Below are 25,954 nucleotides of genomic sequence, written 5' to 3'. Positions count from 1 at the left end.
TGTCCGGGTACACTAACCCATTCCAGCGGGAGTAGCGATAAGAAGTGTTACGTTTGGGAGCAGGACTGTTTCCTATCATTATGCCTGAATCTGCTATTCTCCTATCTTCTTCAGCTTTATTTCCTCACCACAAGTTTACAGTTTTTACCAGGCTGGGTAATAAAGAGCACACCAAAGAGCACCTGTCTGGACATTCCTTTACTTCTACTACATGCAATACGCATCATTCACCCCTAGGAATTTCGGAGGAGCCACGAGGTAACACACCGCCCAAAAATCCAGCAGCTCCACTGGGGGTAAAGCTACATTATTTTTAATAAACAATGTTTTGATCATGTAGCGTTTGCATTAATCTTAAGGATCGGTCAAACCAGCCTGCACAGTAAAATAAGGTGTGCTCTGTGTAGGGACACGGTGATGGATTGTTACATTGCATTGTATGTTTTACCTTTTTTGCTGCAGAAACATAGGTACTTTGCATGTCTGCGTTTTTTCACAATGCACCTTTATAGGGCAGATGGAAAACAGTTGTGTTCTATGTTCCCTTGCATTGGGCCTGTATTGATTTATGCAGATCAGCGCAACTCAATGGACATGATGTGAATAAGCCCTAAAAGTAAGGAAAGCAATACATAAAAAAATAATAATAATAATATGTTACCAGCACATTAAAAAACTCCAAATAAGAACTTTACAGGTTATGCCTCGTACACACGATCTGAATTTCCGATGGAAAAAGTCAGACGGATTTTTTCCATTGGAAATTCTGACCGTGTGTATGCTCCATCGGATTATTTCCATCGGAAATTCCGAGGAATTCCAATGTGATTTTGGTCGGACAAAGGTCTGACCGTGTGTACGGGGCTTTAGTTGACCACTGAATGGTAAGTGATAGAGTTTTGCTTTAAATGGTTTCATCGTGATGCTTTCACAATCCATAGGAGGTTAAGCAAATTTTACACAGTACAGATGTGTCAACAACAGGTTTATACAGATCTATATTTACTGTAAAACCGATTGGCAGCTTTGTTCAGTGGGCAATGTAGATATATTGTATGCAATGTATTGTAAGCACATATAGTAAATGTTCTTTTGTGAAATCAGTGTTGATTTTGTCCCCGAAAATATTTTAGTCATAGTTTTTGTCAGCTGCATGTTTTTAGTGATGAAAACTAAACGAAAATAAAATGCAGTTTCAGTTTAGATGACTAAAATACAACTAAAATGAAATGGCATTTTAGTCAAACGGCTATGACTAAAAGTAAATCGATGATGGAATAATTTACGTGGTCAAAAGCAATATTCTTCTTTGTTTACGTTTCATTATTGACTGGTAACATTTTTAGATTCAGGTTACATAGTTAGTTGGGTTGAAAAAGTCCATTTAGTTCAACCAATAAAAAGGCAAAAAAATATATACAATCCCATATAGTTATACCAAATCCTATACCCATAATTAATCCAGAGGGAGGGAAAAAAAAACAGCAAAGCATGATCTAAATTGCTCCAGCAGGGGAGAACATTTCTTTCTGATCTGCCGAGGGGCAATCGGATATTCCCTGGATCAACTTTACCTATAAATGCCAGTATCCAGTTATATTATGTACATTTAGGAAAAAATCCAGGCCTTTTTTAACCACTTGCCGACCACTGCACGCCGATATACATCAGCAGAATGACAGCGGTAGGCAAATGGGCGTACCTGTACGTCCCCTTTAAGAATGCATACGGCGGGACTCGATGTCCACCGGTGTCCCGAGATCGAGTCACAGAGAGGCAGAAAAGGGGGGTGCCTGTGGAAACAAGGCATTTCCCTGTTCTGCCTAGTGACAGGACACTGATCGCCTGCTCCCTGTAATCGATAGCAGCGATTAGTGTTGTGTCACAGTAAGCTCAGCCCCCACACAGTTAGAATCACTCCCTAGGACACACTTCCTCGCCCCTTAGTGGTTAACCTCTTCCTTGTCAGTCACATTTATACAGTAATCATTTTTATAGCACTGATCGCTGTATAAATGTGAATGGTCCCAAAATAGCGCTAAAAGTGTCCGATGTGTCCGCCATAATGTCGCAGTCACGTTAAAAATCGCTGATCGCCGCCATTACTAGTAAAAAAAAAATATTAATAAAAATGCCATAAAACTATCCCCTATTTTGTAGACACTATGGGCCAAATTCTCAAAAGAGATACGCAGACTTAACTGCTGTTCAGCCTGCGTATCTCTGTGCCTAACTTTGGAAACGATTCTCAAAAGGCTTTTTCCAAAGTTAGGCAGAAAATCTGACATGTGTAAGACACTTACACGGTCAGATTTTAGGATGCAGTACCGCATCCGCCACTGGGGGCATTTCTCATTGAAATCCAGCTTTGCGTATGCAAATGAGGACTTAAGTAGATTTTCAAAGCATTTCAGCACTTTGATTTCTGCCTAAGTTCCGAATTTGTCGGCGCAAAATTAGGGCTGGTTTTACAATGTGGAAAGTTAGCCAAACCTTGTAAAGGCCCATTCCAGCGACGGCATTTGGTATGCATTCCTGAGGGAGAACTCCACGGCAATTTTGAAATTCAAAACCGGCATGGGTTCCCCCCCAGGAGCATACCAGGCCCTTAGGTCTGGTATGGGTTGTAAGGAGACCCCCCCACGCCGAAAAATTGACGTAGGGGGTCCCCCTACAATCCATACCAGACCCGTATCCAAAGCACGCTACCCGGCCGGCCAGGAAGGGAGTGGGGACGAGTGAGCGTCCCCCCCCCTCCTGAGCCGTGCCAGGCCGCATGCCCTCAACATGGGGGGGTTGGGTGCTCTGGGGCAGGGGGGCGCACTGCGGGCCCCCCCACCCCAGAGCACCCTGTCCCCATGTCGATGAGGACAGGACCTCTTCCCGACAACCCTTGCCATTGGTTGTCGGGGTCTGCGGGCGGAGGCTTATCGGAATCTGGGAGTCCCCTTTAATAAGGGGGCCCCCAGATACCGGCCCCCCACCCTAAGTGAATGGATATGGGGTAAATCGTACCCCTATCCATTCACCTGTAGGCAAAAAGTAAAATGTAGTAAACACACAACACAAGGCTTTTTAAAATATTTTATTATTCTGCTCCGGAGGCCCCCCCTGTCTTCGTTATTAGCTCAATTACCAGGGGGGGCTTCTTCTTCCACTCTCCGGGGGTCTTCTCCGCTCTCCGGGGGTCTTCTCCGCTCTCCGGGGGGGCTTCTCCGGACTCCGGGGGGCTTCTTCCATCTTCTCCCCTCTTCCGCTCTTGACTCGGCGAACCCCGGTTCTTCTGCAGCTCTCCGGTGCCTTCTTCTTCAGCGCTGGCTGCCTGCTATGTTTGTGTGTTAGCTCGATTTCAAACAGGCAGCCGGCGCGGTCTTCTGTGACGCCAGGGTCTTCTGGTCTTCTGTTCTTCCGATGTTGCCTCGTCGCCTGTTGTCGCTGCAATGATGGAAGCGCGCCTTGCATCACATTTATATAGGCATCACCGTCCCATCATGCTCCGGCAGGTACCCACGTGGTGGGTGCCTACCCACGTGCACCCACCACGTGGGTACCTACCGGAGCATGATGGGACGGTGATGCCTATATAAATGTGATGCAAGGCGCGCTTCCATCATTACAGCGACAACAGGCGACGAGGCAACATCGGAAGAACAGAAGACCAGAAGACCCTGGCGTCACAGAAGACCGCGCCGGCTGCCTGTTTGAAATCGAGCTAACACACAAACATAGCAGGCAGCCAGCGCTGAAGAAGAAGGCACCGGAGAGCTGCAGAAGAACCGGGGTTCGCCGAGTCAAGAGCGGAAGAGGGGAGAAGATGGAAGAAGCCCCCCGGAGTCCGGAGAAGCCCCCCCGGAGAGCGGAGAAGACCCCCGGAGAGTGGAAGAAGAAGCCCCCCCTGGTAATTGAGCTAATAACGAAGACAGGGGGGGCCTCCGGAGCAGAATAATAAAATATTTTAAAAAGCCTTGTGTTGTGTGTTTACTACATTTTACTTTTTGCCTACAGGTGAATGGATAGGGGTACGATGTACCCCATATCCATTCACTTAGGGTGGGGGGCCGGTATCTGGGGGCCCCCTTATTAAAGGGGACTCCCAGATTCCGATAAGCCCCCGCCCGCATACCCCGACAACCAATGGCAAGGGTTGTCGGGAAGAGGTCCTGTCCTCATCAACATGGGGACAGGGTGCTCTGGGGTGGGGGGGCCCGCAGTGCGCCCCCCTGCCCCAGAGCACCCAACCCCCCCATGTTGAGGGCATGCGGCCTGGCACGGCTCAGGAGGGGGGGGGACGCTCGCTCGTCCCCACTCCCATTCCTGGCCGGCCGGGTAGCGTGCTTTGGATACGGGTCTGGTATGGATTGTAGGGGGACCCCCTACGTCAATTTTTCGGCGTGGGGGGGTCTCCTTACAACCCATACCAGACCTAAGGGCCTGGTATGCTCCTGGGGGGGGAACCCATGCCGGATTTTTCTTTGAAAATTGGCATGGAGTTCTCCCTCTCAGGAATGCATGCTGAGCGACGCTGTCATTTTTTTTTATAATTAATTGTTTTCCCGGCGCGTCTTTTTTTTTCACCCGTCGCAACTTTAGTGTCCCGTCGAAATTCTCAAAGCCGACCGGCGTTAATTACGTTCGCGCGCTGCACGTCGGGAAAATGACGTCACACGCATGCGCAGTACGGCCGGCGCGGGAGCGCGCCTCATTTAAATTTAAAACGCCCCCAGGAGAGGAGGACCGCCTTACGACGGCGGCACTTAAGTTACACAGCGTGTAATTTCTACCTAAGTGCTTTGACGATCAGGCACTTAGGTAGAAATTTTAAGTCAGTGTAACTTAACTGCTGAAATTTAAGTTACGCACAGTTTTTGAGAATTTGGCCCTATAACTTTTGCGCAAACCAATTAATAAACGATTTTTGCGATTCTTTTTTTACCAAAATTATGTAGAAGAATACGTATGGGCCTAAACTGAGGAAAAACATATTTTTTTATATATATTTTTGGGGGATATTTATTATAGCAAAAATAAAAAAATATTGCTTTTTTTTTCAAAATGTACGCTCTATTTTTGTTTATAGCTCAAAAAATAAAGACCGCAGTGGTGATCAAATACTTCCAAAAGAAAGCTCTATTTGTGGGAAAAAAGGACGTCAATTTTGTTTGGGAGCCACGTTGCATGACCGCGCAATTGTCAGTTAAAGGGACACAGTGCGGAATCGCAAAAAATGGCCCGGTCATTGGGCAGCCAAATCCTCCGGGGCTGAAGTGGTTAAAGCAATCTACTAAGCTGGCCAAAACCATCTCTTCAGGGAGTCTATTTCACATTTTCACAGCTCTTACTGTGAAGAAACCTTTCCATATTTGGAATCAAATCTCTTTTCCAGAGGTGGCTCAAGGCTTTGTGAGGCCTTAGACAAAACTTACACATGCCCATAATGGGGGCGGAGATCACTGGGGGAGGAGCCAGGGAACACAAGGAGAGGCCAAAGAGCAGGGGGGCACAGAAGAAGCTAGATAGGAGGAGCTGTGGGGATGGTTGCATATGGAGGAATTGATCTTTCCATATTTCTCCTCCAGCCGCTGAATGCCTGCGAGAGGGAGAGGAGGAGAAGTGGCATTCAGCGGCTGCAGGAGGAATATGGAAAGATCAATTCCTCCATATGCAGCCACCCCACAGCTCAACTATTTAGGCAAAGAGGGAGGCTGCATGGGCACTTACTTTCTCTCCGGTTACGCCAGGTAGCATCAGGAGATTGGAGCTCCTTCCTCTTCACAGTCATGGGGCAGCTGGATAGTTTCATCCCCTCAGCGCTGACTGCTGAACCGAACAGGAGGAAGGTGCGGAAAGGTCAGGTGAGCGGCGCAGGCTGAGGGAGCAGCCCAGCTGCGGGTCCCACATGGAAATGCCGCCCGCACACCTTGTAGAGATGGCATTGGGCCACTATCGCCACATAGAGGCTTCTACTGTCCCACTCCCCGCACCTGCAGCCACCGGACCGTGATGCTCCATGATGAGGCGCTATTGGCCCAGGGCCCTTGGGCAGTACTGGATTTGTAAATCATAGAGAGTGCCCCCTTGTCCTCTCTAATGACCTTAAAGTGATTGTTATTTTTATTAAAAAAAAACAAGAGACTTTACAAACATGTTATGCTTACCGGCATGATCAGTGAAGAGGGTGCCAGATATAGGATCCGCCCCGGGTGCCAAATGCTCTAGGTACGCCCCTGTTTAGGAGCATATTAAATAAGGGTATTAGCCAGTGCATCCCAATGAGAAATAATTTTAAAAGAGCCAATAAAAGTCCTGGGTGGCTTCACTCCAACGTAAAAGCAAAGGAGAAGGCCTTCACAAAATACAAGTCTGGGGGATAATCATCAGCATTCCAACGTTAGAAAGAATGCAACAAGAAATTTAAGGGTGCAATCAGGGCAGCTAAGATAGAACACAAAAGGCACATAGCAGAGGAGAGTAAAAAAAAATCCCCCCCCCCCACAAAAAAGTACATAAATTATAAGAAAGCGAAGTCAGATCATATTGGTCCCATAACGAACGATGAAGGGAATCTGGTTACTAAGGATGGAGAGATGGCAAAAGGTATTGAATTTATTCTTCTCCTCGGTCTTCACAAGGGAATTGGAGGGATTCAGTAACCAAAACGGCAATGTTTATCCTCATGACACATCACAGGAAGCACCCTCATGGCTAACAGAGGACAGAATTAGAAATGGACCAGATGGCTTGCACCCGAGGGTCCTTAAAGGGGTTGTAAAGGTTCATGTTTTCTCACCTTAATGCATCCTATGCTGGGCGGTTCTCACTGACATAGAGAGCAGTCTCTCTGCACTAGTTCACTGTAAATGAAAGTTGATGCCCTTCATGGGCAGAGACATGACACTCTACACTCAGAGTGCATCCTTAAAGCAGAGTTCCGCATAAAGTGGAACTTCCGCTTATCCCACCCCCCCTCCAGGGCTATGTTTGGCACCTTACGGGGGGGGGGATACCTGTTTTTTACAGGTACCCTGTCCCCACGTCGGGGAGACTGGGCGTCAGCGAATTACATCAGCAGCTCGGTCCCCCTCCTCCTCACTCCCCTTCAGCTGGGCCAGTGGGAGGCCACTGCATGCACAGTAGGGACTCAGTCGTGAAGCCGAAAGGCTACACTGCCGTGTTCCCTTACCCGCAATTGTGGCGGCAGCACCTGACCAGTCCTTGGAAACATCGCTGGACTCCAGGACAGGTAAGTGTCCTAATGTTAAACGTCAGCAGCTAGATTATATGTAGCTGCTGACTTAAAAATGTTTAAGGGGCGGGCAGCACTCCGCTTTAAGCTTTTGGGTTTAATGGTTCATCCCAAAAGACTGAGGACTTCTTGTGACAACGAATGGGTACTGCAGGGGAAAGCTTTGAATTGAAGGTGAGCATTTGTGCCTGAGCTACTATTTGTTAACAATGCCTGAGTAACCTTTTTTAGGAAATAGATATGAAGCCTAGGGTTTGGCTTTAATAACTAAAAGCATTCTGTGAAATCTGTAGGAATTGGCACAGCCTTTACATTACGCCATATGTGCACCCTGTATAACCATTTGGGGGTAATTTATTAAGGGAAAATAGATTCAGCAAGGGAATCAGCCCCATGGCTTAGTGAATGAGGTGAAGCTCCATTGACTTCTATCATTCAGTCATATCCAAGTAATTTTTTTTTCTTTATATGCACAAAATTGGAAATTCTTTGCAAAGTGAAGCTTTACCACATTCACTAAGCTCTGGGGAAAACTGCCCGACTTGCAAATTGAGCAGTGCATTTGCCTTTAGTTAATCAATCCCTTGATCTCTAAAAAGTAAAAAAAGAAAACCTATAAATATAAAGAGAAAGCACAACTGGTTCTGGAATGCCCTGTATGCAAAGAAGGTCTTGTGTTATGCAGGGTTACGTGATGTTTTGTCATGGATAAGTAATGGATATGACAATGTTTGTGTTAGGTCTGTTATTTTTTTTCCTTCTTTTAGCTTGAGGATCCTATTATCTTGTCTGCTGTACCTATGAACAGCTGTGCAGCCATGACCTCCACCCTCCCCACTCTTCACACAGCCGAACAAACATTTCAGTATTTGTCTACAGACAGGGAGATACAGTGAACTGATTGGCAGTGAAAATCACTGGCAAAAACATTGTATTTTTGAGGGCTTCGTGTTTTCTAGAGACATCAGTCTAGTAGAAAGAACCAATATAGATATTAAGTAGAAACACATCTGGTTAACCATGGCGGCTATAAATAATCACTACTTGGTCGCACAAAACTTGAAAGCCAACCTTAACCATGGAAAAAAAAATCAGTCAGACATGTGGGCATGTATTCAGAACTCTGATCCAGGGCACAATAATTTATTTATTATTTCTTATTATTATTATGTCAACATTTTCAGTTTGTCTCATTGACTTTTCCTATGTACATATACTGTGGATTGTGATATGTGGTTTAAGGTACAATTTTAGAGGGATAAACATGTAGGTTGCAGTTGATGACCTTTGTCTGTAAACTTTAAAGCCAGAATAAAAAGCCAGGCAACTAATGCTTTTTGAAGAAGTTAGCAATGGCAATCTACTGTATATGTTACCATCAACATGAGTTCCGGATTTTGGTGTTTTTTATAATGGCAGCTGCTCTAATCTGCTTCAAACTAGCAAAAAAGGTGCCTGTTAGCAGAGAATAATGCATACCAATACAAATGGTCCCTGACACACTTAATTTAGCCAGCAAAAAGCTAAAATGTTTTAACAACTCTGGTTAATAAAGTGGATGTAAACCCAATTTTTTATTTATTTTTTGATGTTACGGTATAAGATTTCCTATCATCTGTGAGCAGTCTTGCCACACAGAGTTAATCCAGCTCTGAGCAATCCTCTTATTGTTCAGTGAAATAAAACGGACTTGCAGAGAAAAACCTTAGTCCGTTCCGCCCCCTTGCTGTGAGTGACAGGTTATTTACATATCTCATGCACTAGTCTGGAGACATTATTTTGTAATTCCCACCCCCACTCCTTTTCTGAAGTCATGTGGTTACTTTTCTGGATTTTGTCTGGATGTTAGTGATCATAGCAGAATTTAGCATAAGGAATACATAGGAAAAAATGCATGTTGACAAGGGGAGTGTAGAGGAGGGCGGGGAGTCTACTGACATCACAACTCCACCCACAGAGCTCCAGGCAACAGATCCACCCACAGAATCTGCAGTTTTTCAGTTCTTATAACAGACAGAGGGGAGACATTTGACAGGTAAGGATACATGCAGGAGGCATGTATATCCTTATAGATCAGCACTATGGCAGTAGTTTAGAAAGGGTAAACACAGAGGTTTTGATTGAACTGTAGACAATCAAGGCACCAAGCCACTTTGATTGCCCATAGATATCCTCTAATGGAGTGCTGAACTCCAGGAATGATCTCTATTGCATACTTAGGTTGACCCAATGTAAGTATGCATGTTTCATACCTGGTGGGCTGCTGGGGAAGCTGAAAATTACTGGAGAAGCCAGCGATAATTCAGCGATAATCACGATCCTGTGGGTCTTGCTTGTTTTCTGTGCAAATGCCCTTTTCTCTGAACACAGATCACAGGGAGTCAGTCAAGAGCCCAGCACTGCCAACATTCATAGAATGCCTTGGATTTTATTCAAACAAATACAAGGTGTTCTCTTATTGGATGAGGTGGAGATCATGACATCACCCCTCCTCTCCAATTCATCCAACCAAAGAACATCTTGTATTAAGTGAAAAAAACATGTTCTCTAAATAGTGACCATATTGAATGCCTGACTCACTATGCTCGGTGTGCACAGGAGAATCCCTTTGGGAAGAACCTGAGCAGGACCCGAAAGATTGCGGTTAACTGTGGTAGTGCCCACTACCACAGTAAAAAATACACTATTCCCAACGCACATGTCCCTAAAAAATGGCTGCGGGTGTAAGTGGGCGTTGCAGTGACCACCGGCTGGGAACTGAAGATGTTCAAAGCGAGAACTATGTCACCAGCACACCAAGGATCTCAATAATGGGTCCAAAGCTTTTTTTCAGCGATTACATCATAATTACAGAAATGTTTCAGAGCCACACAGGACCCCTTCATCAGTCTTGTGGAGGTCAGGTGCCTGATGAAGGTGCCCTGCGTTGTTCTGAAATGTTGCTTCTGTAATTATGATGTGTTCGCTGAATAACGTTTTGGGCCTGGTATGGAGATCTTGGGTGTGCTGGTGACATACTTCTCACAACTACAGTAATAGTCAGTTACCCCAGTGGTCCCTCAGGAATGAAATATGCATACTTACATTGTGCCAGGCTAGACCAATGTAAGCATGCAATATAACTAATTTCTGGAGGTGAGCTTTAACAGGATAAACTGTTGCTAAAGAAGATGTATGTTGACATGGATGAATTCAACATTTGGATTTTCCAGATTGTACAGTCTGATCTTCCTGACCTTATTTCTTCTTGGCACTCAACAAGCAGCAAAATAAAGTCAGAGGCATACTTGAAAGGAAATAATGAAAGAAAGGTGACACAATCATACAGCTTATTGGATGGCCTTTGCCTCACTGTGTTTACTTATAACGTTTACTTTTTTCACCTTTCCTAGAAAGCAGCACCGCTTACTGTCAGTCAGGTGATGCTGTGTCTGTCTCTGGTGTTTACGCTATGCGTAGGAGTCGCCAACGCACGCTGTTCCAGACGTTCAAAGGAGATGCTGTGTGGCTCGGAGCTGGTGGATATGCTGCAATTCATTTGTGGGACCAGAGGCTTCTATGTCAGTATGTATTTCTTTAAAGGATGAATCCACCTAATACCCTATATCCAATTATTCATGTTCAATAAGTACCCAAACCAATTTACTGAAAAATTCTAGTCATTTACACGTTTTTTTACCTCTTCTCATATATTTCATATCATGATTTTTATTTTAGAATTGAGCCACTGTAAAATGTGTACAGCCTTAGGGAGAGTTATAAGTAGTTATAGCCAGGGTTTTTTTTCAGCAGGAACGCGGGGGAACGCAGCTCTGGCACCTCCAGCTCTGAAGGTATGTAATGGTGCTCGGAGGTGGGTAGGGGGTGGAACCAAGGAATGGTGCTCAGAGGTGGGTAGGGGGTGAAGCCAATCAATGGTGCTTGGAGGTGGGTAGGGGGTGGAACCAAGGAATAGTGCTCGGTGGTAGGTAGGGGGTGGAACCAAGGAATAGTGCTCAGAGGTGGGTAGGGGGTGGAACCAAGGAATAGTGCTCAGAGGTTGGTAGGGGTGAAACCAAGGAATGGTGCTTGAAGGTGGGTAGGGGGTGAAACCAATGAATGGTGCTTGGAGGTGGGTAGGGGGTGGACACAAGAGGTTACTCAGAAAGAGGGAGTTCCTACACCTATTCTCTGAGAAAAAAAGCCCAGGTTATAGCATATCTAAATCCAAAAACAAAATGTAATATATTGCAGCTTGCCAATTCTTCGATGTGATGGCTGCATTTATTTTATTAATTTAGGCTTATTGTCTTTTTTTGTCACCTGATGATATGGCCAGTAACACACTTCCCACCTCATGCACACACTGCTGCTCATAAACTGATGTTTTTGGGGCTTTTGGCATTTTTTGCCTAAGCCCCTAAACGCACCTCAATAAAAGTCAGCCAGCTCCCAAGTGTCATAGCAGAGCAACACTCCGAACCCGCTTTGGATATAAAAGTGAATTTCGATCAGCGCAAGTTTCTAAAGACTTGCTAAAACTCAATCCATGTCTAAAGTAAAAAATGTAATTTAAATGAATAAAATAAAACGTCCACAATTTTCAAAAAGTGATTCTTCTAAACAATACATAATAAATAAAACTTTAAAACAATATAAAAACAATCTTCAAAATGTGTCAAATCTTCTGTGTAGTGTATCAACCAATTCTTCTGTGGTAAATCTTTCGTGATAATCACAATGATTTAGTGCAAACAGAGCGCTTACCTCAAAGAGGGATATAATTCAGCCTTCTCAATTTTGGAGAGTCAGGGCAGAAAATGAGCTCCTAATCTCCAGGGGCTTCAAATTCACGATACTGGAGAAGGCGGTTGGGAATCTTCAAAGGTTGCGATGGCTTTATAGGGCATTAGAGGAGTTTAGGAGCAGCGGAGCTTAAAGGCAGTCAAAGTGCTTTCTCCTGAAAGTAGAAGAATTCCGTTCAGGAGAGGAGCTTTAGGGTATAAAAACACCAAACACGGCTAAACACGTCGAAGGTGCTAGGCGTGTTTAGTACCTCAGCGTTTATTCATTACTTTGTTGTTGTTTTTTACAAAAAGTTAAATCAGCCTTTAACCACTTCAGCCTCGGAAGAATTTACACTTTTTGCGATTCAGCACTGCGTCACTTTAACTGACAATTGCGCAGTCGTGCGACGTGGTACCCAAACGTAGCATTTTTTTCCCCACAAATAGAGCTTTCTTTTGGTGGTATTTGATCACCTCTGCGGTTTTTATTTTTTGTGCTATAAACAAAAAAAGAGCGACAATTTTGAAAAAAAGCAATATTTTTTACTTTTTGCTATAAGAAATATGCCCCAAAAATATATATAAAAAACAAATTTCTTTCTTAGTTTAGGCCGATGAGTATTCTTCTACATATTTTTGGTAAAAAAAAAAAAAAAAATCACAATTAGCGTACATTGATTGGTTTGCGCAAAAGTCTACAAAATAGGGCATTTTTATTATACATCTTTTTTATGAGTAATGGCAACGATCAGCGATTTTTATCTGTGACTGTGATATTATGGCGGACACATCAGACACTTTTGACACCATTTTGGGACCATTGTCATTTATACAGTGATCAGTGCTATAAAAATGCACTGATTTCTGTGTAAATGACACTGGCAGGGAAGAGGTTAAACACTAGGGGGCGATTAGGGATTAAGTGTGTCCTAGAGAGGGATTCTAACTTTGTGGGGGCTGGACTAAAAGTGACATGACAGTGATCACTGCTCCCGGTCACAGGGAGCAGTAGATCACTGTCCTGTCACTAGGCAGAACAGGGAAATGCCTTGTTTACACAGGTATCTCCCCATTCTGCAGCTCTGTGACACGATCGTGGGACACTGATGGACATCGGGTCCCGCGAACATGATAACGGAGCACGCGGCAGGGGCTGCCCCCGCACGGCGGCAAATTCAAAGCAATGTACAGGTATGTTGCTTTGCGCAGTTGTGGCATTTTGCCGATGTAAATGTACAGGCGGTGGTCGGCAAAAGGTTAATGAAACACACATTTTCTCACCACTGATTCATGAATAATTAGTGTGTAAATTGGTCTATATTCAATCAAAAACAAATCTCCCACCTGCTACAAACATTTTCTTTGAGTAAAGGAAGTGAAAAATAGTCAAAATCATAAGAAACAAAAGTAAGTAAATTACAATAGGAAAATAATGTTTTTAAGAAAATTTGGATTTAATTTATTTAGAATTTATATCTGAAATTTATTAAAAAATGATAAAATAATTCAAAAGGATCGATTTTTCAATTTTAATGTTTCACAACTGTTGTTGCGAGGAGGCCCCAATCTCCCTGTTGGATTTTTTGTTTATTTTATATTATAGGAGGAGTGGGGGCACTCAGATGTGGTCGTGAACTCCAAAAATCCATTGTAGGTTGGGACAGAACCAAGAACTTTTCAGTTCACAGTGATGGAGTCCTCCAGTGGTGACTCAAACATGAGATGGGCAAAGTGGAAACCTGCTCAATCTGTAAATCATGGGTCTGCCTCGGTGACAGTATATCCTTAATAAGGAATCACTATAGAATAATATTGGAATGTAATTGAATAAGGAAATCCATTATGTCTACAGTATATTGTGGCACTTACATTATAGTGAAGGAACTTGCCCTATAACTAGGGTGACCACATTTCCATACAGCCATTCAGGGACAGCCCCCCCCCCCAGCAAGCAGCGGTCGGTGACATCACAAGGAGGCAGTGCCGCCATATGACGTGGCCGAGAGGCCCCGCCCCTTACCTATTTAAGCATTTGTTTCATGTATGGAAGCCCAACATTGCAGCTGCAGGCAGCCACTTAGATTCACAGAGTGTAATTGTTCTTGCGATGTTGGGCTAACATACATGAAACAAATGCTGTTTATATCTAAGGCACTAAAGTTGTATATAAAACCCTGTACTTTATACCACAAAAGAAATACAAATGACACAAGGGATCTGGGGTAAAAACTGCACATACACTGACCTACCCGACTACTACACTGACCTACTGTACCTGATCCCTACACTGACCTACCTGACCACTACACTGACCTTCCTGATCCCTACACTGACCTTCCTGATCCCTACACTGACCCAATTGATTGCTGCATTGAAATACCTGACCACTACACTAACCTGATTCCTACACTGACCTACCTGATCATTACACTGACCTACCCGATTCCTACCCCATCCATTGGGGGAGCATGTCAGATCCTCAGCTCTAAGGGACTAATGCTGGGACCTGTAGTCCTTTATTAGGAGGATGAGGCCAGTGGCAGACTGGCAGTGCTGGGGGCATGGGTTAAGTGGCAGTGCTTGGGAAGGGATGGGATCACTAACTCTCACTTGCTGTCACCTGTTAGTGTCCATTTGGGAGGGGAGAGGGGCTTGGTGAGGGTGGGAGAAGGGGTGGGAGAGAGAGAGAGAAGGGGTGAAAGAAAGAGAGAGAGAGAGAGAGAGAGAGAGAGAGAGAAAAGGGGTGGGAGAGAGAGAGAAGGGGTGGGTGGGAGAGAGAGAGAAGGGGTGGGTGGGAGAGAGAGAGAAGGGGTGGGGGAGAGAGAGAGAGAAGGGGTGAGGGAGAGAGAGAGAAGGGGTGAGAGAGAGAAGGGGTGAGAGAGAGAGAAGGGGTGAGAGAGAGAGAGAAGGGGTGAGAGAGAGAAGGGGTGGGGGAGAGAGAGAGAAGGGGTGAGGGAGAGAGAGAGAGAAGGGGTGAGGGAGAGAGAGAGAGAGAAGGGGTGAGAGAGAGAAGGGGTGAGAGAGAGAGAGAAGGGGTGAGAGAGAGAGAGAGAGAGAGAGAAGGGGTGGGGGAGAGAGAGAGAGAAGGGGTGGGGGAGAGAGAGAGAGAAGGGGTGGGAGAGAGAGAGAGAATTGGTGGGAGAGAGAGAGAGAAAAGGGGTGGAAGAGAGAGAGAGAGAGAGAGAGAGAGAGAGAGAGAAAAGGGGTGGGAGAGAGAGAAGGGGTGGGAGAGAGAGAAGGGGTGGGAGAGAGAGAGAGAAGGGGTGGGAGAGAGAGAGAGAGAGAAGGGGTGGGAGAGAGAGAGAGAGAGAAGGGGTGGGAGAGAGAGAGAGAGAGAGAAGGGGTGGGAGAGAGAGAGAGAGAGAAGGGGTGGGAGAGAGAGAGAGAGAAGGGGTGAGAGAGAAGGGGTGAGAGAGAGAGAGAAGGGGTGGGAGAGAGAGAGAGAGAGAGAAGGGGTGGGAGAGAGAGAGAAGGGGTGGGAGAGAGAGAGAAGGGGTGGGAGAGAGAGAGAAGGGGTGGGAGCGAGAGAGAGAGAGAAGGGGTGCGAGGGAAAGAGAGAGAAGGGGTGGGAGAGAGAGAGAGAGAAAGGGAGAGAGAGAGAGAAAAGGGGTGCGGGAGAGAGAGAAGGGTGCGGGAGAGAGAGAGAGAGAAGGGGTGGGAGAGAGAGAGAGAAGGGGTGGGAGAGAGAGAGAGAGAAGGGGTGGGAGAGAGAAGGGGTGGGGAGAGAGAAGGGGTGGGAGAGAGAGAGAAGGGGTGAGAGAGAAGGGGTGGGAGAGAGAGAGAAGGGGTGGGAGAGAGAGAGAGAGAGAAGGGGTGGGAGAGAGAGACAAGGGGTGGGAGAGAGAGACAAGGGGTGGGAGCGAGAGAGAGAGAAGGGGTGGGAGCGAGAGAGAGAGAGAAGGGGTGCGAGGGAAAGAGAGAGAAGGGGTGGGAGAGAGAGAGAGAAAAGGGGTGCGGGAGAGAGAGAGAGAGAAGGGGCGCGAGAGAGAGAGAGAGAAGGGGGGGGAGAGAGAGAGAGAAGGGGTGAGGGAGAGAGAGAAGGGGTGGGAGAGAGAGAGAGAAGGGGTGAGGGAGAGAGAGAAGGGGTGAGGGAGAGAGAGAGAGAAGGGGTGGGGGAGAGAGAGAGAGAGAAGGGGGAGAGAGAGAGAGAGAGAGAGAGAAGGGGTGGGAGAGAGAGAGAGAAGGGGTGGGAGAGAGAGAGAGAGAGAGAAGGGGTGGGAGAGAGAGGGGGGTGGGAGAGAGAGGGGGTAGATGAGAGAGAGAGAGAGAGAAGGGGAGAGAGAGAGAGAGAGAGAGAGAGAGAGAGAGAGAGAAGGGGTGGGAGAGAGAGAGAGAGAGAAGGGGTGGGAGAGAGAGAGAGAGAAGGGGTGGGAGAGAGAGAGAGAGAGAGAGAGAGAGAGAGAGAGAGAGAAGGGGTGGGAGAGAGAGGGGGTGGGGGAGAGAGGGGGTAGATGAGAGAGAGAGGGGGATGGGAGAGAGAGGGGGATGGAAGAGAGAGAGAGGGGGGGGTGGTGAGTGAAATTGACCCCCTAAGCTGGCCTGCAGTCCTTCCTGTACCCCCTGTCCCAGCCCCTGTCTGTGGGTAGGTGTGTGTGATGTATGCACCTACCTCCAGACCAGCCTTATCCTCTCTGTCAGCCTTCTTGATGATAGGCACAGCTGGAGCAGAGGTTGGGGGAAGGTGTGCACTGTGCAGGCTCTGGGACTGGGAGGATGTCACTGCTGCTCAGGTCAGGTCTTCTCTCACTCCCTCTCGTGCTGTTCCTTCCAGTCAGCCTCCTGCTGCTCTCCGGGGCCACCACTCTCTGTTGTTCTCGGAAGCTGCTGCTTTCCCTCTCAGATCAGATGCTGTGAGACTGTCCCTCTCTGGTATATCAAAGGGCAGCCTCGGAGCTCAGCTGCTTTGGGTCCCAGGAGGCAGACAGAGCAGAAGCGCGGAGGAGGAAGTGAAATCCTCCCGCGCTTTCAGTTCTGAACAGAGGGGGTGCACTGCAGCCGTGATGTCACTGGTTGCTACACGCCAAGCGGCTGTAGCAACCAGTGAGCACAATGAAAGTCATGGGGAGGTGGTTCTGCATGCCGCAGACAGCGCTACAGGCAGCTCAGACTCTGCCGAATTCATAATGACTTTACCCAGTGCTTCATTCCGGGACATTGTATTGTCCCGGAATGAAGGCATCCGGGAACAGGGACACAGATGCCAATTAAGGGACAGTCCCGGGCAATCCGGGACACGTGGGCACCCTACCTATAACCCCCTGTGACCTTCAAAGTATGATTGCCATTGCCATGTTGGTTGACCAGAGATTATTCAGTGGGTGGGGGACCTGTTCTTTCTAAGAATGCAGGCTTACTATTGGGTGGCCTGCTGCTCATTTTATGGCTTGGAAATGAACCAATAAGTGTTCCTTTGGACCACTTTACTAATTTACTAAGTGAATCAAAGAAAAGCAAAATGAAGTTTCCTGGAAAACCTCAGACTGGGGCATTCAGTTAAAGCGGGAGTTCACCTGAATTTTTTTTTTTAACCTTAGATTGATGCTCATTTTGTCAAGGGGAATCGGGTAGTTTTTTTAAAATCGAAGCAGTACTTACCGTTTTAGAGAGCGATCTTCTCCGCCGCTTCCGGGTATGGTCTTCGGGACTGGGCTTTCCTATTTGATTGACAGGCTTCCGACGGTCGCATACATTGCGTCACGAGTAGCCCAAAGAAGCCGAACATCGGTGCGGCTCTATACGGCGCCTGCGCACCGACGTTCGGCTACTTTCGGAAAATCGTGACGCGATAGATGCGACCGTCGGAAGCCTGTCGCAAGCCTGTCAATCAAATAGGAACGCCCAGTCCCGCAGCCCATACCCGGAAGTGGCGGAGAAGATCGCTCTCTAAAATGGTAAGTACGGCTTCGATTTAAAAAAAACTACCCGATTCCCCTTGACAAAATGAGCATCAATCTAAGGTTAAAAATTAACTTTTCGGGTGAACCTCCACTTTAATGCAAATCAATTAGCCCATCTCTAAATTAAACTTAGAGATTCATCTACAGCAGAAGTATCACTTTGTGGGACTGATATAGGCATTTCTGCAGGATTATTTCATTTCCACATCAAGCTTTTGGTAGGGACATCTTCACTGTGGGCATAACAAGATCCTTTTTTTTGCTGTGCCTGAAATGACATCATCTGCCTGAAATGACATCATCTGCTGTACAATGCAGGAAGTCCAATGCATGTTCCTGTGTGATCAGGTTGTAGGTAATCTGTGGAATGGCAATTGTATGCCTCCCAGTCACAGTAATACAATGTTGTATGTAATTTTTTTTTAATTCATGAAGTGTGGGTAATATTGCAAACTTCATCCAGTTTCTTATGAAAAGTTGATTTTAGTTCAATAAAGCCTAACTCCAGCCAAACTAAACACACAGCTGAAAAACCCATTAAGGAAATGCAAAAAAAAATTCACATATGATATTCTGGTGACAACCAACTGAGGCCTCGTACACACGGACGAGGAACTCGACGTGCCAAACACATCGAGTTCCTCGGCGAGTTCAGCCCTGAAGCCGCCGAGGAGCTCGGCGGGCCGAGTTCTCCCATAGAACAACGAGAAAATAGAGAACATGTTCTCTATTTTCTCGACGAGTTCCTCGGCGGCTCCATCGGGCTGAAAGTGTACACACGACAGAGTTTCTCGGCAGAATCCGGCTCTGACCGAGTTTCTCGCTGAATTCTGCCGAGAAACTCTGTCGTGTGTACGAGGCCTAAGACTTTCCTTCTGTAAGTTCACCCAAATAGCTCCCAAACCAATTTTTTACATTTTTGGAATCAACTAAAATACTTACTTTACCTTTCAGCCTATGTAGCAGTTAAATAAAGTATACAAATGTCAGGTATATTCACTAAACAGATGTATTAAACAAAAAAAAACCATTAATGGGCTAAAGGGTTGAATGGCTCTTCAAATTCATTACATTAAAGGGGATGTGAATTTTAGAGTTCCCAATTTTATTACTTGTTCATGTTAATTTTTTAAACTATTTTACAGATAAACCTGGATCAGTTCGGAGCAAATCCCGGCTCGGTATAGTGGAAGAATGTTGTTTCTGTGGCTGCAGTGTTTCCATATTAGACTCTTATTGCGCTGCTCCAATCAATAACACCACTGGCAAAGAAGGTGAGTGTAACCTGACTGTCCTACTTTAAAGAAATGTTCTGTGATTTCTGCTGGCTTCTAAAAAGGGTAGAACAGGGGATGTTGCAGCAGATTGATTGATTGCATACTCAGATATTTTACTTCCAGCAAATAAACTCTTCTCCACTCTAAAACCAAATCCTCCCCGCTCTGGATTCTGTGCTGGGTGCATGCATACCCAACGCTGTTCATGTTCGGATACATAAATGAAAGGAAGGAGCTCTCTGCACACTAAAAACACCACACACGGTCCCAGGTTATTGAGGCCGACAAGCACTACAAATGTCTCCACCCCTAAAGCACTTCACATGAAGGAGATGGGCATCTTTATAGGTAAGCTCTTTTGAGTGAAACGCGTTCCTGTGGAGGTCCCATGGGTGGAGACTGTTGTGTATTGTGTTAAAGCAGCTCATTCTTTTGAATGGGGTGTCTCTAAAGCACCACAAAAGACCAAAAATCGGATCTGTTTATTTGTCCTCTGACTCCCGTTGCTATGGAAACCTGACTGAAACCTATTACATCGCTTGTGCAGCACTGAGCATGTGCAAGATCTGCAAGGCTGAAATCTAGGAAGTCATACAGTCTGGCTTCATGATGCCCACACTTAAGATGGCCACGGTCTATTTCTAGATTATAAACTAACTAAATGCTCTAACAACCTAACAAAACGGACCTTAGTTTAGAGACTAACTTTACTAGACTACATTAAGTTTGTGTATTACAGGGGTATTTATATTTAAAACTCCCCTTTAAATACAGAATGTAGTTTGGGGCACCACTTTGTAGGAAGACAATTAAAGCTTTGGAAAGTGTACAAAGGCAAGCAATATTGGAGATGAAGGGTTCTTACTAAAAAGGAAAGTTTAGAAAAACTAGGTTTGCTTACTTTGCAAAAAAATTACATCAGGGGTCTCCAAACTTTCTAAACAAAGGACCAGTTCAGTGTCCTTCAGACTTTAGGGGGCCTGATTGTGGTAAGCAGGAGTGAACATTTTTCCTGGCATCAGTGGGAGTAAACATCACTACATTTGGTATTTAGGGGAAGAATAGTGCCCCATCGTTGGTATCTTTAGGGAAAATGGTGCCCCATTGTTGAAGTCACTTGGCAGAATAGTGTCTAATTTCAGTCGCAGGAATTGTGCCCCAAGTGCCATATAAAGGAAAGCAAAGGGTCGCATCCAGATTAATAAGAATACATAATTCCAAGATCAATATAAAGGTTTGGTGGATTCACTTTTTATTCGAAGGAGTGTATATAGGACGAGGGTTCACCAATATTAGGTTAAGTTATGGAATAACCTATCACAGAATATAATATTTAATCACAAATTAAACATTTAATTATTATCTTATAATAAAAATGTCCAGCATTATAGTTGGTAGTAGTAGCTTTATGATTGTCTTTTTTTTATATAAAAAAACTAGTCTCATTGAATAGTGGCCCCATGGGTATTTGTTTTGTCTTCCTTTGGACCAAAAATTAATTATCTTTTTTCCACCTGAAAAACTATGTAACATAAAGGGCTTATGAGCTTGCATTATAGTTTTTTCAAACAATACAAATAGTATGTCCTATCATATTGCATTTTAATTTGTAGACTGAATTAAATAGTAACAAGACATAAAATTGCAAAGTTCAATTTTATAGTATACTTTCTGACTAGAGCGGATTTTTATTTTTTTTAGATAACATTAGAGGTTTCTTTATTATACATCACGGGACACAGAGCAGGCTATAATCATGACTATATGGGTTATATGACAACTATAGGTGAATGGACACTGGCAGATCAAACAGAAAGTCCTCCCCTCTATAACTCTTCTTGCACAGGAAGTACTTTTTTCCCCAGTGTCTGTAGGGTGGGTGCAGCACTGTATCCTGGCCTAGGCCAACGAGGCCCAGGCCTAGGACAGCACTTTTCAGAGGGGCAGCACGGAAAGAGTCCTCGCCGGCTTGCGCTACACTGTTAGTGTAGCACCAGTCTTATGTGGAGGACTGGGCTGAGAGACAAATTAGTCTAGCGCCCCATAAAGCGGCCACACTGCTTCCCGTATGCGGGCATCCGGCATTCCACAGCTATGGGGGGGGGGGCACTGCTTCTAATTTTGACTGTCCTATCATCCTGGACCACAAACCTTCCTCACTGTGATATATGTTTTCTGCTGCACAATTGGGATGGTTATATCTTCTTAGTCCTCTCCATAAAACTTCCAGAAATTAGTGCTTAAAGTAGAACTATAGGCAACACTTTTTTTTTTCCATTTTGGATGAAAGGGTGGGTTATAGCCCCTGTCAGTTTATTTTTTTACCATTCCTGTCCCATTGCAGAGATTTCCCTTCACTTTCTGCCTCATAGCCAAACAGGAAATGAGAGGAAATTATGCAAATTAAGGTAATTCCCCCCCCCCCCCCCGGCCTCAGAACTAGTGTCCCCACTCAAAAATTTCAGGGCGGTTCTTAAACAGAAAGGGGTGTGGCCTTGACAGGAAGAGTTGGGTCATATTTCAATTAGGGGGTGCATGAGTTTAGTCAGGCCTAAGGCAGCACAAAACCCTAAATACACTACTGGAGGTCCAGAATAGTTCGGCTGAGAATCATGGACAATCATATCCATTCGAAAACCTGTCAGGAAAAAAGGATAGTACCCGAGCCTTGCTGGATAAGGAGAAGAATCCTCTGGGTTTTGCCTGTAATGCAGCCTTACAGCTCTGGACCCTGTGTAATGGAACCCTGTGCAGTGTTTGTTCTGACCAAGGTGCTTTCAAGAGATCCAGGGTAGTGGACCCGAGATGTAAGGTGGACAAAGTCCTCAAAGGTCTTTTTGACATAGCTTGGACACCTGTTATGATGCAGAGTCCTGCAGCCGTAATGGTAGTGTTACTAGCTCAGGTTTGCAGGGCCGCTACATGGTTTTCGGTGTATGCATTTACAAGGTTTTACCAGGTGGATGCCAGTTTATTTCTTTGGGACATCCCACATGGTCATGATTATAGCCTGCTCTGTGTCCCGTGATTTACGAAGAAGAAAGTTTGATTATTTTCGACATACTTAACTGTAAATTCCATTTCTTGGAGTACATCACGGGACACAGAGGTCCCTCCCCTCTTTTTGGAATTTCATTGCTTGCTACAAAACCAAAAGTACTTCCTGTCTATGAAGGGTTATATAGGGGAGGATTTCCTGTTTGTTTGACCTTCCAGTGTCCATCGACCTATAAGTGGCATATAACCCACATAGTCATGCTTATAGCCTGCTCTGTGTTCCGTGATGTACTCAAAGAAATATATTTTACAGGTAAGTATGTAGAAAAAAACGATTTTTTTTATTTACCTGTCTCTGGAGATGCTTTTAAAGTAGCTATTTTAGTTAATGCATGTACATAATTATTTATTACAGAACAAAAATCATAGGAATATTCCCAGGATCTGCAGAACGTTATCTCTTGACTATGAAGCTGATTAAAGGATGATCAAAAGATGCAACTTAAGAGACTTTTTGGCTGCCGTGGAAATGTGCAATAATATTGGGATAAAACCGGGAAGAAAACCTCATCATACAAAGAGAAAATTCTCCTGAGCCTGTGTGACCCTACATTAAAAAGATGAGTTAACAACAAGCTGTGAAGGTATTAGTCAGACGGATGGCCTTGCTGTGTTGTGATGACTGTAAAGCAGTTACTGGACAGCCCATATGCCCAATGCCATTATGTTATGTTCTATACATTGTGGAACACACGTGGAATTTTGAACTTCAGCTCCACTGTAAACGTATCCAATTCCTTGGTCACATTCAGTCACCCTATACACCCAATTCCCACCCAACTTTTACCAAATGGACAATTTAAATGGAATTCATTCAATTACATTTTTTTATAAAAGCTTCATTGAATATTAATAAAATGTATGTTTAGCTAATGTACACAGACAAATAATAAGGATTAAAACCAACCTGGTACTTAGGTCTTCATTGATGACTTTCCAATATTTTTAAGTTTGAGAGGTTTTTCTATTATGGTTTTCTTCCCAAATTGGTTATTTTATTTAGATACTTTTTCCAGCAGAAACAGTCAATGTTGCCTGAATTTCTGTACTGAGAATTTACTGTAATGAGAATAAAAAATTGTTATGGGGTGCGAGGAGTTTAATGGAGAGGGCAAGCAGTAGTTTAAAGCGAATCTGTACTTTGCCTGTTTAGTGCATAGCATTAGATATGTTGTATAGGATAAGTGCACTTATCTTTTAGCTGCTCTTCCTTGACCTAACCTAAGACACCCTCCCCAAATGCACACTTACCACAATGAGGGCTACGATGTTTGCTGTTTGTTTACACCCAGCCCTGCACGTCTTCATTGTCCTGGACATGCCTATGCATTATACCTCCTGTAACGTACCTGGTGTGTAGAGTCTGATGCAGGGTAGCCTCTCTTACGACTCTGGTTCGCGAGCCACTGGATATGGGACAGCGGGCTCGGAGCACAGAGGGGTAGGAGTGCCGGGTGGTGATGTGTAGAAGCAGGTGGACGATTACCTCTGGCAAGTAGATGCTGAACGTACAGCGGAGGATGGGTCAGCGACCCGCACAGAAGCTGCGACTACAGCGGCACAAGTTGGTAACAGTTCAGGTAGGATGGGTCAGCGACCCGCACAGAAGCTGCGACTACAGCGGCACAAGTTAGTAATAGTTCAGGTATACCGGGAAAGCAGGGTCAAACAAGCCGGGTCATAACAGGTGATCGTGCAGAAAGATGACTGAAGAATGGTCGGTAAACAAGCAGGTGGATCTGGCAGCAGTGAAGTCAAGCAGGCGGATGGTCAAACGGAGCCGGGTCAGGATAGGAGAGATGAGAGGAGTCAGACAAGCCGGGTTCGGTGTTCAAATTAGGTTTCAGGTAGAGTAGTCAAAACAAGCCAAGTTCAGTGTTCAAATCAGGTTTCAGATAGCAAACAGGTCTCAGATAGGATCCACGTCAGAACTGCAGATCAGGCAGCAAAGACCCTGTGCTGCTGAAGTGTTTAAATAGGGCAGCCTGCTGTTAATCACTGAAATCAGTCTGCACCATTAACCCTTAAGTGGCAGATCCATGACACCTCCATAGACTTCTATTGGGATGTCTTCTGAGGCCAGAGGGCTCTAGACATGGCTCTATAGACATCTATAAGGCTGTAATGCACAGGCTCAGCCAAGACACTAGGAACTTGCTGTTCTGAATGTAAGAACATTTAACTGTTGTATTTTTAAAGGCTAAGTCCACTTAAAACTTTATTTTTTTCAGGCTACTCAATGAAACAACCTAGCATTTGCCTATAAAAACTAGGGCCCAGATTCTCAAAGAAGTTATCTCGAGATGCGCGGCGTAAGTGTAAATATGCGCCGTCGTATCTATGTGCCGTACCCACAGAACCAGATACACCTGAAAATAGGCTTCTTCCGACCGGCGTAACTTTTCTACGCCGGCGTAGCGTAGGCGCATATTTACGCTGGGAGCATCTTGCGCTCCCATTGATTTCCTATTCAAATATGCAAATGAGGGAGATGCGCCGATTCCCGAACGTACGTCCGCCCGACGCAGGCTACACGCGGTGCGCGTAAGCTGTACGTCTGGCCTAAACTTGCCCCTCATAAAGCAGGGGCAACTTTGCACCAGACGTGTGTAGGTCAGCTGGAGAGCAGCTTCAGCAGCACCGTTACGGACGAGCTGAGCAACCACACTTGCAGGACAAGACATCTGTATACCATCATGCCAGGGGCAGGCATGGTCATAGCTATACTAGTGTGTGCCCAGGCGCATAGAAGGAGGAGGGCACGAGAGAGGATATACCTAACGCGCATAAACATCTTTGGCATGGGTGATTCGGAGGTGTATCGCATCTTCAGATTCAACACTGATGCTATCCAGGAAATGGCCACAACCCTGCATGATGACATCACCAGCCAGACACACCGCTCACATGCAGTGCAGTCACTGGTCAAGGTACTGGCAACACTGCATTTCCTCGCCAGTGGATCTTATCAGCGTACAAGTGGAGTCGTGGCTGGGATGTCACAAACCAGCATGAGCAGATGCGTGCACCAGGTTGTCCCCGCAATCCTCAGACACATGTCCCACCACATCATCAGACCCACCCAGGAGCACCTACGGAATAAGGCAATGGCGGATTTTGTCAGAATTGCATGATTCCCACGCACCGTGGGGGCCATTGATTGCACACATGTGGCACTACAGCCCCCCCATGACACAGAGCACATATACCGCAATCGGAAGCATTGGCATTCCATCAACGTACAGGTGATAGTCGATGCCCAATTCCTCATATGGCACGTCCGTGCCAAACACCCAGGGTCCAGACATATTCCGTCAAAGCATTACTGTCCGACCCCATGATGCAGACATCACGAGGGGCACATGCATGACATCCTCCTGTTTTTTCCCTTCCAGGTGACTCTGCATATGCACTTGGGCCCCATATCATGACTCAATTCCGGGATCCCCAAACCACAGGAGAGCAAAACTACAATGCTGCACACATACGTACCCGTGGAGTGGTGGAACGCACATTTGGCATCCTGAAGTCCCGTTTCCGATGCCTGGATAAGTCGGGGGGTACCCTGTTGTATTCCCCAAACTTCGTGTGCCAGATCATCGGGGCATGTTGTATTCTGCATAACTTTGCCGAGAGAAAGGGCCTGGAGATTGACATACGTGATGACCTGACCCCTGAACCAGACAGTCCTCCCCTGCCCGAGGATACCCCGTC

The 25,954-nt window shown here is 45.6% G+C and overlaps 1 protein-coding gene across 2 annotated transcripts in view; it reads left to right on the top strand.

Annotated features, from left to right (window-relative positions):
• The window catches only part of LOC120916507 (insulin-like growth factor III), a 40,328-nt gene extending 17,148 nt beyond the window's left edge, over positions 1 to 23,180 (top strand). Inside the window, exons 2-4 of one of the 2 annotated variants that reach the window (XM_040327515.1) lie at positions 10,636 to 10,807; positions 19,052 to 19,180; positions 22,596 to 23,180. In XM_040327515.1, the coding sequence (XP_040183449.1) occupies positions 10,636 to 10,807; positions 19,052 to 19,180; positions 22,596 to 22,609 (315 nt within the window). In that variant the 3' untranslated portion in view covers positions 22,610 to 23,180. Of the gene's footprint in view, positions 1 to 10,635; positions 10,808 to 11,032; positions 11,077 to 19,051; positions 19,181 to 22,595 lie in introns of those variants that run through there. The other variant, XM_040327516.1, reaches the window with a different exon arrangement.
• The last annotated feature ends 2,774 nt before the right edge of the window (positions 23,181 to 25,954 follow it).

The sequence above is a fragment of the Rana temporaria genome, chromosome 10 (genome assembly GCF_905171775.1).
Source record: "Rana temporaria chromosome 10, aRanTem1.1, whole genome shotgun sequence".
Taxonomy (NCBI): Eukaryota; Metazoa; Chordata; class Amphibia; order Anura; family Ranidae; genus Rana; species Rana temporaria.
Note: the sequence above shows the minus strand (reverse complement) of the source record. Positions and strands in the feature narration are given on the sequence as shown.